The 13,881-nt window shown below is 40.7% G+C and overlaps 1 protein-coding gene across 1 annotated transcript in view; it reads left to right on the top strand.

Annotated features, from left to right (window-relative positions):
- The first annotated feature begins 2,423 nt into the window (after nucleotides 1-2,423).
- adad1 (adenosine deaminase domain containing 1 (testis-specific)) overlaps nucleotides 2,424-13,881 on the top strand; it is a 63,468-nt gene continuing 52,010 nt past the window's right edge. Inside the window, exons 1-3 of the mRNA XM_078231865.1 lie at nucleotides 2,424-2,598; nucleotides 9,705-9,893; nucleotides 9,982-10,134. Of these exons, the coding sequence (XP_078087991.1) occupies nucleotides 2,424-2,598; nucleotides 9,705-9,893; nucleotides 9,982-10,134 (517 nt within the window). The remainder of the gene's footprint in view (nucleotides 2,599-9,704; nucleotides 9,894-9,981; nucleotides 10,135-13,881) is intronic.

Raw genomic sequence — 13,881 nt, 5'->3', positions numbered from 1 at the left:
GTCTAGGTCTATACTCGATGGAGTTTGGAAGGATGAGGGGGAGGACCTAATTGAAACTTACAGAATATTGCGAGGCCTAGATGGAGTGGACGTGGAGAGGATGTTTCCACTAGTGGGAGAGACTAGAACTCGAGCACAACCTCGGAGTGAAGAGACGCTCTTTTAAAACTAAGATGAGGAGCAATTTCTTCAGCCAGAGGATGGTGAATCTGTGGAACTCATTGTCACAGAGGGCTGTGGAAGCCAGATCATTAAGTGCCTATCGGACAGAGATAGATAGGTTCTTGATCTATAAGGGGATCAAGGGTTATGGGAAGAAGGCAGGAGAATGGGGATGAGAATCATCAGCCATGATTGAATGGCGGAGCAGACTCAATGGGCCGAATGGCCTAATTCTGCTCTTGTATCTTATGGTCCATTTATGCAAGGAGAAACCCTTGTATTACCCAACAAGCAGGCAACAAAACAAAACTACCACAAATCAGTTGGATTATTTGAAAAGAATAAGATGACCGCATCTGCTGTGAAATCTATAGATGTAGTAGCTGTAATTGCCCTTGCTATGAATGCTAAGTAGTTTGATCTGTTAATGTCAACTTAGATTAAACTAGTTTGTTCTAATGTGCAAGTGTATTTTTGATTTGAACATTGAAAAGTTGAGAAAAACAAAATGTTAGAAGTTTTAGTTTGAGGGGGAAGGCTAAGAACTGTCACCACAAAATGCAAGATTTCTTGTTCCATAAAAGACACAAATGTTTCAATTTAAAAACTAGCAGCCACTAAGTAATTTGGGCTAGATGAGATGCTTCCTAAGTTGCTGTTGAGAAGCTAGAGTAGAGTTAGAAGAAGTTCTGACCACAATCTTTCAATTCTTCTTGGATGCAGGAGCATGCCTGTGAACTGGAGGATTGTGGCCTTTGTCCACAAGTAGGAGAGGCTAATCAGTGTAATGTCAGTGGTGGAAAAATTACTGAAGACCATTGTCCTAATTCTCACTTTGAGAAGCATGGGTTAACATGAGCTTGGCAACTTGGGTTTATTGATGGTGAATTATGATTGTCTAACCTGATTGAGTTCTTTGATGAAGATCATGCAGTATGTTGTTTGATATAATACCACATACACCTATTTTGACAATAGAAGCATGTGATATTAAATGTTCAGTAGTAATTTGGATATGGAATTGGTGAAAAGATGAGAGGCAAAAGAGTAAAAGTGAATTAATTTTTCAGACTGTTCAAACCATTCTTTTTTCTTTCGTATATTAGTATCTGAATAAGGGAGTACAATTTCAAAGTTTGCTGATGAAACAAAACATGGCAACATTCTAATTAGTGAATACAATAGCAGACTTATTGATCAGTGTAAAATGTTGCACTTTGACCGAAACAACATGATGAGGCAGTTTACTTAGCTTTGTAAATCAAGGTATTGAATGTGAAAATAAGGAAGTCACTTTACTTGGTTAAGCCTTAGCTGTTTCACTGTGCAAAATTCTGTGTATCCTACTTTTTTTAAAGAAGTCAAGGCTTTGGGGAGGGTTCAAAGGAGGTTTACCAGGATGAGATTAGGGGTGAGGGTATTCAGTTATGTGGAGAGATTAGAGAAACTGGGATGTTCCCCTTGCAGCAGAGGGGACACCTAATTAGAGGTTTTCAAAATAAGAGTTTTGACACTGGGGAGAAATTATTTCCTCTGGCAAGTGGGTTGTCAACCAGAGATCAGTAATTTAAAATAATTTGCAAAAGAGCTAGAGGAGAAAATAAAAATTTCTTCTGAGGGTGAAGGTCTGTCCACTACCTGAAAATGTGATGGAATTAGGTGGCATCATAACTTATAAAAGGCAATGGAACATGTATTTAAGGAGAACTAATTTTCATGATTGTAGGGCAAATTTGGGAAGTAGGATTACATTGGACGGACAGCCCTTTCAAAGAGCTGGAGGACAGACCAAAGTCCTCCTTTTGCGCTTCAGTATTCTGTGTCTATGGTCCAACGGAAAGCAGGTCCCAGGCAGGGATGGGGAAAGAGTAATTTTAAAATTTTCCATTTCATCTACTGTGAAAACCACTATATATATATATATATATATCTTAAATACAAAAAGCTCTAATCCCTGATACAAAAAGTTACATTTGACCATAAGAGCCTCCTAGCTAGTTGTTTAGAATAGCAACCTTCCCAATTCGCTGGATAAACTTGTTCTGTCGGTGGGGAAGCCTCTTTTAAATTTTCATACTTGCCACTGTTGTCAGTATGCTTCCTAATGTTGAATATATTTAGCATACATCAATGGATGATGGTGCAAACTTGCACAAATGGAGAAGGGTTGCACACTTCAACTTTTTTAGTAACTTTTCAGCAAGTACTGTTGATATCCATTCCTATTTATGCTAACTATGTTCTGTAATTTTTGTTTCAGAATGTCCAGTGACAGTGCCTGGCGTAAGGGTTCAGGAGAACCTAGTTTTGCTCAAATTTTAAAGAAGAACATACCTCCAAAGCCACCACAGCAAACATTAAGTGTAACTTTTACATCGCAGGTTGGAACTACAGAAGATTTAGACTCTGGTGTATCCAGGGTAATTCAGATTTCAGGTGTGATAATTATTTCTCATTTTCTCTGCATAAGAAAACATTCAGGTAGTTTTGCCTTTATTTCAAAGGGATATCTGTTCTTTGATCAGTGTTTCTTTCATGTACCGATATCCTACCTGAACAGTTTACTTGTTTTAAGGAATTGTATTCAGGAAACATCAAGGGTTAAATAGCAATATTTTAGAAACTAAACAAAGTTCAAGGGCTGCCAATGCAAAAGGTTGGGAAGGGTTGTCGCATTTCAACTTGTTAAATACATTTTTGATGTTTATTTCAAACATGTTGGGTTTTAATTTGCTTATTTTTGACTAGGCACAGTGTGGATAATTGTAATATACAAATAACCTGAACTTGGGCTCCTGTCCTCTATTAACCTGATTTATTGACTTGAGTTATTGCGATTTTTTTTTTTTCCAAAATCATTTTCAGTTATAGGTCTTGCTAGCAGGGCCAGGATTTATTTCTTATTCCTTGTTATCCTTGAAGCATTGACAACGAATCCCCCATGAACCTCTGCAGTCAATGAGGTGAAGATATGCCCATAATGCTGTTGGCGAAGGAGTTCTTGACCCAGTGATGATGAAGGAATGGTGCTAATATATTCAAGTTATTGTGATTTAGAAGATAACTTTGAGGTTATGGTATTCCCAAATGCTTGTTGCCATTATCCCCTTGTTTGGTGGAAATGGGGTTTGAGAGGTGTTGCCTAAGAGAACTTGGTGAGTAGTGTATCCTATACATCGTGCATGCTGTGTCTAGTGTCTTAGTGGTGGATGGGCTTACAAACATGTAATACGTCCTGTCCTGGATTGTGTCAAGCCTCTTGAATGTTGTAGCTGTACAACAGCTACAACATTCAAGCTGAAGTGGAGACTATTCCAATCTTCTCCAGACTTGTGCATTCCTGTTGCTGGTAAGAGCTTTTGGGATTCATGCCACTTGCTGCTGAATGCCAGTCTCTGGACCTCCTCTACTATCCATGACATTATGTGGCTAGTCCAGTTGAGTTTCTTGGCAGTGGCTTTTTGTTTACTTGGCTGACATTAATTATATTCAAGAATAGCAAATGAGAAGACTCTCAGTTCGTCCCATTGGTTACAGAATGTGGCTGTTAAAGAAGTCTTCATGCTCAGTTGTATGTTAACAGCAAATTTTTAACTTTATATAAATATATAGTAAATTGTATCGGCAGGGGTAGGTCTGAGCATATCTCTGTCCAGCAGCAAGCTGGCTCTAGGTCATGTGCCTTCTTGTGGGTGGTACTGTACTCAGTCACATGTTAACCCTGTATATAGTAGACCCTTCTACTACACCTCGTCCCAAAGATTTTATCCCATGAATATAGTTACTTAACTTCAAGTCTTCCATTATTGTAAATATTAACCGTTTATCTTGTTGCTGCCTTAATGCTGTTCCAGCATATTGCTGTTATAGTATTCGCATTAACAACATTCTCAGTACCCCATCTTTACATTTCAAGTCCTTGCATTAAAGGTTCAGGTGGCCTTAAAAGCTTCCACATCACAATTGCCATTCTGTTAGGAGAGTGGTAGGCTCTGTTGGTTCTGGTTTTTGTTATGGTTTTGGACTGGCATTTGGGCATGCTTTCATTCTTCCATTGCTTTATGTTTAACCATGCTTGATCAATTCACCTATTGTGTCAAGTATGATTGCTGTTACTCTGGATTGTTTCTTGCAAGGTGACAAAGATGGTATTTGTCCCCTTGGCACTGCTTTTTCTTTTTCCATGTAGACTATTTGGAAGCCTTCTGAGGCTGAGGAAGAATGTTCCAGTGGTGAGAAGAAGATTGTATGGTATCCTCAGATCCTCACCCATTGTTGTCAATGGTGATAAACTAAAATCTGGTTGCAGCATCCCTTGTGGTTGTGGCATGCTGGCTGGAAATTTCAATGTGTGCACAATGGTTGCTGTGTCCATCATCGTAGTCAAAGGTAGAGATTTCTCATACTGTTGATCATTTTCTGGTATCACTTCCACCAGAGGTGCCACAATAATCTCATGGGCAGTAGATTGGTCTGACAACTAGGGACTTTGAGACCTGGAAAGATAATGGACAAGCCTGCTCTAAATAGAGAGAAGAGAGATCAAAAGGAAAACCCATATATAAATGCATGTTAGTGTTTGAGTACTCAGGACTGTGTTGTTCTGGATGACAGTCTTTACATCCTCCACCATCTGGAGGAGATCCAGGGTAAGCAGGCATCCCTGCTTAGAAGAGAGAGGGGCTTGTTATGGATGACATTCGTCAACTCAAAAGATTTTTTTGCTGCCATACCTCATGGTTCTAAGATCATGCTGGGAAGGGGCGGCACAGTGTTTAGCACTGCTGCCTCACAGCGCCAGGGACCCGGGTTCAATTCCGTCCTCGGGTGACTGTGTGGAGTTTGCACATTCTCTCTGTTGGTGCATGTTTCCTCTGGGTGCTCCAATTTTCTCCCACGGTCCAAAGGTGTGCAAATTAGGTGGGTTGGCCATGCTAAATTGCCCCTTAGTGTCAGGGGGATTAGTGGGGTAAATACGTGGGGTTATGGGGATAAGGCATGGGTGGGATTGTTGTCAGTGCAGGCTCACTGGGCCGAATGGCCTCCTTTTGTAGTGTAGGGATTCTGAGAGTCAAATTCCCCCTGCTCCATAAAGTGGAGTAACTGTTGTTCAAAGTCGAGGCCTTCAAGCCAGAGTTTCTCATCTGACAGGACTGTGGCACGGGCATTTAATATAATTTAAAATTTGTTAGGTGACCATTTACCATGATGTCTGCATTCAATACTGAAGAATCATAATCTTCGGCCTTGCCCAAAAAGCATGGCGGTGTGTCATGTAGGTTTTCGATCTCGACCTCATAGATTACCTTTGGGATGTTTGTGGTGCTGAGGTTTAGACTTGCACAGTTTGCCAAAGTGTCCCTGTCTGTTGCAGTGGGAGCATTGGGTTGTACTTGCGGGACCCTGATCTCTTGAGGCCACTTCACACAGCAACACAGGCAAAATTGATGTGTAGGACAGTTCATGAACTGCTTTCCATGACTTGATAAGTGGACTGATTTCTGCACTATGTTGCATTCTCCTCCTTTAGGATTGTCCCGTGTTGTGCATGTAGTTCAGACAGTCTAATTCACTGGATTGCTTTGTCTAACTAAGATCATCTTTAGCACGTAGGTCAAAAGTGAATCGTATGCAATTCTCACCACAGAACTGTCTCTGATGTGCTCGGACTTTAAACCTCCATATTCAAATCTCTCTGGCATCCTGTGGAGATCATTTAGGAAGGAATCAACAGGTTCTCCAGGCAGTTGGACACTTATTGAATTTTGTTCCTTTTAATATTTTGTTGGAGCTCAAGTCGAAATAAACATCAAAAGATTTGAAAACGTCCTCAAATTTGGCAGATGACTCCTCAATATCCTATTGTTCAGTGATGTTGTCTGCAATTAGCCATATTGAGTAAATAACTGTATATACCTGTTCTACTTGCACACCTAGTGACCTAGGTGTGCAAGTCCACAAATCCTTGAAGGTGGCAACACAGGTGGAGAAGGTGGTGAAGAAGGCATATGGTATGCTTGCCTTTATAGGACGGGGTATAGAGTATAAAAGCTGGAGTCTGATGATGCAGCTGTATAGAACGCTGGTTAGGCCACATTTGGAGTACTGCGTCCAGTTCTGGTCGCCGCACTACCAGAAGGACGTGGAGGCATTGAAGAGAGTGCAGAGGAGGTTTACCAGGATGTTGCCTGGTATGGAGGGTCTTAGCTATGAGGAGAAATTGGGTCTGGGGTTGTTCTCCTTGGAAAGACGGAGAATGAGGGGAGATCTAATAGAGGTGTACAAGATTATGAAGGGTATAGATAGGGTGAACAGTGGGAAGCTTTTTCCCAGGTCGGAGGTGACGATCCCGAGGGGTCACGGACTCAAGCTGAGAGGGGCGAAGTATAACTCAGATATCAGAGGGATGTTTTTTACACAGAGGGTGGTGGGGGCCTGGAATGCGCTGCCAAGTAGGGTGGTGGAGGCAGGCACGCTGACATCGTTTAAGACTTACCTGGATAGTCACATGAGCAGCCTGGGAATGGAGGGATACAAACGATTGGTCTAGTTGGACCAAGGAGCGGCACAGGCTTGGAGGGCCGAAGGGCCTGTTTCCTGTGCTGTACTGTTCTTTGTTCTTTGTTTACTTGTGATTTTACTTAAACCTGAAACAGTGCTGTATCTTATTATTTTCCTCAGAAGATTCCAGTCTTGTGACTTGTTCTGGGATTTGAGTGCGTCCTAGTGGAGTTAGAAGTGTGCATTGTAATCCATGTTGAAGATTTTTAAAGTGTGCATACAACTTTAAGAGGTTAAATGCATCCAAGATGGTGTTACCTTCCCATGCTTGCCAATTTTTGCCAGCTTTGCAAAATGGTGGCAGCTTATTTCAAGAAGAAGAATTTTAAACTATGATTGCATGCGTCATTGGTATGCCAACTTGATTTAATCAGTGATCTTAATTTAGTTGCATGAGAATTGACTGTCTGAGATTTTGGGGTACAAAAGGGGAAGAAAATATATTCACGTTTCCCATAATAGTAATCTCTGGCAGAAAGTGCACAGATATGAATAATGGGAAAAGTTTAACTATATTCCTCAATCCATAGCGTTTTCCAAACTTGGCAAGGATAAGATGGGGTAATTAAAATAAGGCCTGTCACTGAGCCACTCTGATCCCCTGCTTTCCTGCCATGTTCCAATGTTAACCAGCTGATTTGATTTGGTGAGCAAGGAACCAGGGTTCTACTTTAAATATGCAGATGGACCTATTATCATCAGAATCTGATCTGTAATTTTAATTGCAGGGAAAAAATAACAATTATTTTAGACTTCCTTGGAATAGGAAGGGCCAAGAGTACTCCTGCATTTTTCCTTAACCTGATCGCAGCCAGACCTGCTTCCCTTTGGCCAAGTCGTCAACGTCACCAATTGTTAGTCAAGGTTCTGGAAATAAATTGTTAAAATGAGACCTAGCCATTAGGATTAGCAAGCTCAATGACCCGACCTTAATTGCCAAGTGCACTGTCCACTATGAGGCTTGCGAGCAGCTTTTCTGCCCTCTCCTCAGATATGAAGGATAATGCTTTGGGTGAGTTTCAGAAAATTAACCAGTGAAGTTTTACTCCCCATACATTGGAAACTTATTTCTACAGGTAGTCTTTTATTTTTTAAAGCTGAAATAAGCAGCAATATTACAATAATAAATCTATTTGAAAGTTGTGGCATTTAATATAAAGCATCATTTTAAACAGTTTATTATTCCTCTCTCATTTTTATCTTCTTTCTCTGCTACGAGAGGACGCAGGTTTAAGGTGCTGGGGGATAGGTACAGGGGAAATGTTAGGGGGAAGTTTTTCACACAGGGTGGTGGGCGAGTGGAATCGGCTGCCGTCGGTGGTGGAGGCAAACTCAATAGGGTCTTTTAAGAGACTCCTGGATGAGTACATGGGACTTAATAGGATGGAGGGTTATAGGTAGGCCTAAAAGTTAGGGATGGATATGTTCGGCGCAACTTGTGGGGCCGAAAGGCCTGTTTTGTGCTGTAGTTTTCTATGTTTCTCTTCCCTCATTAAGTCTTCATGTATTGAAACTATCTAGCCTCTAAAAGCAGGATCCCAACTTGCACTTTTATAGTGCCCTTAATGTCATAGAAACGGTGATTCACAGGGGCATTATCAAACTCAGTTGAACTCTGAACCACACACAGATAACGGGACAGATGACGAAAAGAGAGGGAATTCCAAAGTAAGAGTCTAAGCAGCTGTGGAGTAAAGAAAATTAGGGGCGCACAAGCATTGGAGAAGTGGTCTTGGAGGATTTTCTGTTATGTTCTGTCTAAGGTACATGTATACGCAGCCATGTAGAATCTGGATTATACTATGCATTGAAGAAGTTGCTTACAACAGTGAGTTTGAGCTGGTGGCAAGACTTCGCATCGAGCTCTAACCACAAGATGCAAGTGACTTGAGAGAGTAGGAGAGGAGGAAACCTGTATTTTGTGGAGCTATAAGCTGGAGCATGAGGAAGGGAATTCAGTATGGAAGTGAGGACTGCATCAAGAAGGACTGAAAATGAATTGACAAAGGTTCAGAACCCTAGTGGAGACTGAAGTTCAGAGGATGAGAGCACTCTGGATTTGATAGTCGAGAGATTGTGGAAGGGGGAAAGGATTCGGGAAAATTCTGTGGTAGCTATTTGGTCTGTTACGGGAGAAGCTATTGGTCTGTTAGGGGACAGGCTGAGCCAAATGAAAGTAATTGAACCTATAGCCCTAGATTAGAGTGAGGCTCAGGAGAGTTCCCCATTCAGCAGCTCTGGTCCAAGGTTCAATCTGAAACTAAATGGCCCAGGACAGCCTGTAGCAAATGAAGGCCACAAATCCTGTGAGTATGACAGACTGTAATACATACATTTGGGATAAAGTTGGGAAATGAATTTAGTCTCAGTGAGCATCTAATGCTTTCCAGCAGACAGGTTTTTAATGATTGTTTGGTCTTTGATCATATGCTGAAACATATATATATACTGAAGCACTTTATATAAGTAAGGCCCAAGAACATCTACCTTTAGCATTGATTGAACTGCATATACTGTCTGGAAGCTGCAGGTTGATTGGCGCTGTCTAGGTTGATATATAATAAATAAAGATTGCGTTTTCCCCATCACAAATGCTATTCCCAACCATCGTTTCCATTGCTGACACCCACCTCAAGACATTTGCAATATTGGTGATGTTTGACCCGGAGATAAATTTCTAAGCACTCATCTGCTCCATCACCAAAACAGCCTACTTCCAACTCTAACATTGGGGTGCAATCTTGGGGTGAAAGCCAGCAAGATTTCCACATTGCTTCATTTTGGTAAGGCCAGTGGCATCTTGTGCCATTTAGTCACTTAAAAAGGTCAGTGGCAGATGCCTTGGGTTGTTATGCTACATTAGAGAGTGTGTGTGTGGTATTCTAGTTCCCTATAATAGTCTGACCAGGACTAATGTTTTCACTTTACAGCTGTTTTTATAATTAGTTGTATGTTATAATTTTATAGTTACATTTTTTCAGGTCAATATCCCAAGTCACAATTTGCTGAATTTACTAAACCACTCCCAAACACTGCACTACCTCCTAAGAAAGTTTCCAGGGAATTTATTGATAAATACAGACGTGGTGAGATCAACCCAGTTTCAGCTTTACATCAGTATGCACAAATGCTGCGAATGCAACTAATTTTAAAAGAAACTGTAGCTACAGGTACGTGAGATTTTTCTACTGCAGATTTTCGACCAGAACAATATTTTATATATTCATTTAACTGAGATTATTACATTTTGCTTTCTAGGCAATGTGTTTGGACAATATTTTGCATTCTGTGCTGTGGTAGATGATGTTGAATATAAAACTGGAATGGGTCAAAATAAGAAAGAAGCAAAAGCCAATGCTTCACAGTTAGCTCTTGATGAGCTTTTGGACACAGAACTGAGCAAAACTTCACGTAAGTAAAAAGTTTCTGGGGCTGGGGCTCTTTATGCCAAAACAAGATGCGATGGAATATATAGCATTTTTTTAACCAGAAAATAGCTTTGCAGTTTGGCTTGTGTTATTAACCATTGTGTATCTCCAGGCAGCTACTTACAAAGCCATGTAGGCAGAGTTCAGTGAACCTATTGGGCATACTTCCTTTCAACTGAAAATTGATACGTTGTAAGGAACAAAATCATGCATTTAAAGATTAATATTTTGTTCAGTCAACTGTTTTCAGCATGCATCCGAATCAACCTTGTAGGAAAATGTTTTCTTATTAGGTCAGTGAATCCAATGTAATACTGCATTAACTTCTGAAATTCTTCAGTTATCGAAGTACACTTGTTAAGAGCACAGCTGATGTTAAATGCTGGTGTATTCTAAATCCCAGAAGGGAAATTTGAAACACCTGGTCTCAACTCTGTTTTTGCAATTTGATGTAAAGTGAGGAAATATGTGAAAACCAGAGAAGGATGTCTTTGTGATGACAAACGCAATAAATGTTTGTAAAACAATGAAACACACAGAAGAAACTCAACTAGACATACACTTAACTAACTCAATGTGTCAGAATCCTCATGCGCCTTTTGGATGGTTTTTTGTAGTCTTAATCTAATTGGCATATGCTTTGAACCCATTGTTGGATTAAAAAGCACAGTATCCTTAAATTTACCCAGTTCTTAAACCCCTTTTATTTTCCTAACTTCAGAGCTAACCTCCCCAAACAACATCCTGTAGGGTTTTAAAAACTACAAGCAAAATCTAGTAATAGTTACAACACCAGGCACTTGTATCTTTTGGGGTTGCTTCTGACGTAGGGCAGAACAACTAGTTGTTCACACAGGCTTTTCTATTGATACAGTTTGCTGGGAGTTCACACATCTTTTCCTGCGGTGGGCTGAGTTCCCAAAGCAGCTAATTTGCATAGGTTGAAATTGCTTCTAATAAACCCATTCTTCTGATGAACCATTTTGATCTTCCCGTATCTATTGAACCTCCTCAGAAGTTATTCTCAGTTGTCCTAATTTTGTGAGTCTACCTTTTAGAATGTAATTGTAAAATTTACACCTTGTCTCCTTTGATCCTCCAACATCTTACTCAAACCCTTGATATTCTATTCTCCATTGTTATAAATTTGCCTTGATTAAACATCTGTTTACAGGATTGCTAGGCTCATCAATATATCAAAAGCATTAGTTCCATCAACCTAACCAAACTGTCTACCAGTACGCTGCTTCTATTTTTAAATAGTTAAAGAAACATATCCGAACACATTTCCAAAGTACTGGATTTCCTTGATTTTTCATGTTATCACGATTTCCGTTGTATTTTGTAAACTGCAAACATTGAAACAAAATGTTTAATTCCTGCGTTTCATGAATTCTAAAGATATCAGTGCTAAATCTGAATGGATTCTCCAGAATTGGATCTTGTCCTTGATTATATTCATAGTAAAAATTTAGTATAAATCCACTGCATGTGTCTTTTGCAAGATGAGACACCAAATTGTAATATATATGCCAAGCATGAGTTTCTAATTTTCACAAGAGCACGTACTTGAAAAACTTGGAAAATGAAAAGGCTAAATACAATGAACTTGAGTAAATAGGCCAAAGAAGCATATTCCGTATTGAAACTGCTTTCTCTTATCCAGTAATGGATTTAAAATCACATGCCAACTAGATTATGGTTTAAAAAAAAATCCGGGCAAGAGGATTATGACACAATTAACCTGTACCAAAGTAATGCAAGCAGTGCAGAAACTCAGTGCTGTTGCTAATTTACATGATAGTGGTGTACAACCCAGGGTTAAACATGATGCATCTAAGCCAGGGCTAATGTATATATATATATATGCAAGGCTAGAAAAGGGGAGGTGCATTCTGGCTGTGGTAGGTAGAAGAGTGAAGATTTGTAACATAACAGACTGGGTTCCAAAATATTTTGATTAGCCCTGGTACAAGTTATAGCCAAAGGGGGGGGGGAAGACGGCGGGGTTGGGAGAGGGTGGACAGGAAGGTGCGGGGATGGGGTGTGTGGGGAGAGGACTAAGGGGGAGATGCCCTGTTTTCACCGGAAGCCAGGAGTCCTTACGATGAACATTTAGAAGGGCACAGGAGAAGAGAACCATGAAAGGCAAAGAAACAGTGTCATCCCAAGGACCTGATGCAGTGCCGCAAGAAGTTTAATGACCTCAAATTTGTAACCAGGGGGCAGTGAATTTATCTTCAAATGTCAGCCTTACAGCTGAGTAACTAGCCTCTCACACCGCTCAATTTTTTAATCAAGCATGTCTTAACCTCATCCTCACTCTTCGAACCGCTGCAAGACTCATAGCAACCTTGCTATCAGTTATTTTACCATTGCCCACATTGCATCACATCATCTGTTTTGCAAGATAATATGGCAAAAAAATAGGTGAATGCACAAGAGTGATTACTTAGTTTTTTATGGCACGTTGGATGATTTATTGGCTAAAGTCAGTGTAAATTATTGCTTTGTGGTGGCTTTTATTTTAACATTGTTGTAAGAGATGTTGTGATGGTTTAAACCAGAGATTTGGAATTGGGAATTTTCATAGAAATTGGGAGACAAATAGGCTAATCATGAACAGCCTGGCTGGCAAGTGAAAGTGTGTGCTTCCTCTGTTTCTTTCTCCGCCCCCTGCTCCTGTCCCCTTTTTGCCCCCTGCAATGTTTGCTTCATCCATGCAGGAACGATCTGTGCCCATTTGATGGCCGCCAGTGAGTACTGGAGCACTGGTTGAGGCAACAGGACTATCGTTTGCTCTATGACGTTTTGTTACAAGATGGCTCTCATTCTACACATCTTCACCATGTGTGTTTGTGTTGTAGATGACATTATGAACTAAATGTAAAGCAGTTGGCCCTTGTCGTCCAGCATTCATTCTCTGGCTTGACATGCAGGAGGAAAGAGCAGACTGCCTCAAACTGAAAGTACTATGACTGTGGCAGTTTAGTAGGCATTCACCAGCATGATGTGTTGATCATGCCACCGACTGGTAACCTTTGTGGTCCTGAGATGTCTCAGCATTAAGATGTGATGTTCATAAAACCATATGTATATTGTTGATAACATCCTGCACTATGAGAAAATGCACTATCTTGGCAAGGCAATGTGGATACCATGCCTGCTTCTCTGTTCAGAGAGAATTCAATGAATCTACTGGCATAAAGAGCATCTTGTATCAATACAGCAGTGAATGGTGTTGTGCCTGCCGCACAGTCTGTTTTAATCCTTATACGGTGGACAAATAACTGCGAGTAGACGTCTTGTTAGTACAACCAATATTTATTTAAGACACACAATCACCCACCCAACCAACAATAAGTTATCTTACAGAAAATACTAGAGTTCAAGTCCAATACAAGACCTTGACTTAATTTTATGTGACTGGCAAGTACCCAAGCAGATATTGGCCTTTATCTGTGCGCTGGTCTCGGTCGTGCTCTGCGTAGTCTGGTCCTTTGGTCTGGTCTGGCGTTCTGGTCTTCCTTCCTTCTCGGGTGTGGTGGCTCTCCTCGTGCTGGTCGTCGCTGGAGATGGTCACCGGTGTTGTAGTTCATTCATGGGGTCAGAGAGAGAGAGAGAGGTTCTTGGTTGTGCAGCACCCTTTATACCCCGTTGGGTTTCACACTCCTTTTGGCCATTGCCAATCAATCGATCAGGACTTGATCACCCTTATCGATAAAGCCCA

This window comes from Mustelus asterias, chromosome 1 (assembly GCF_964213995.1).
Source record: "Mustelus asterias chromosome 1, sMusAst1.hap1.1, whole genome shotgun sequence".
NCBI lineage: Eukaryota > Metazoa > Chordata > Chondrichthyes > Carcharhiniformes > Triakidae > Mustelus > Mustelus asterias.
Note: the sequence above shows the minus strand (reverse complement) of the source record. Positions and strands in the feature narration are given on the sequence as shown.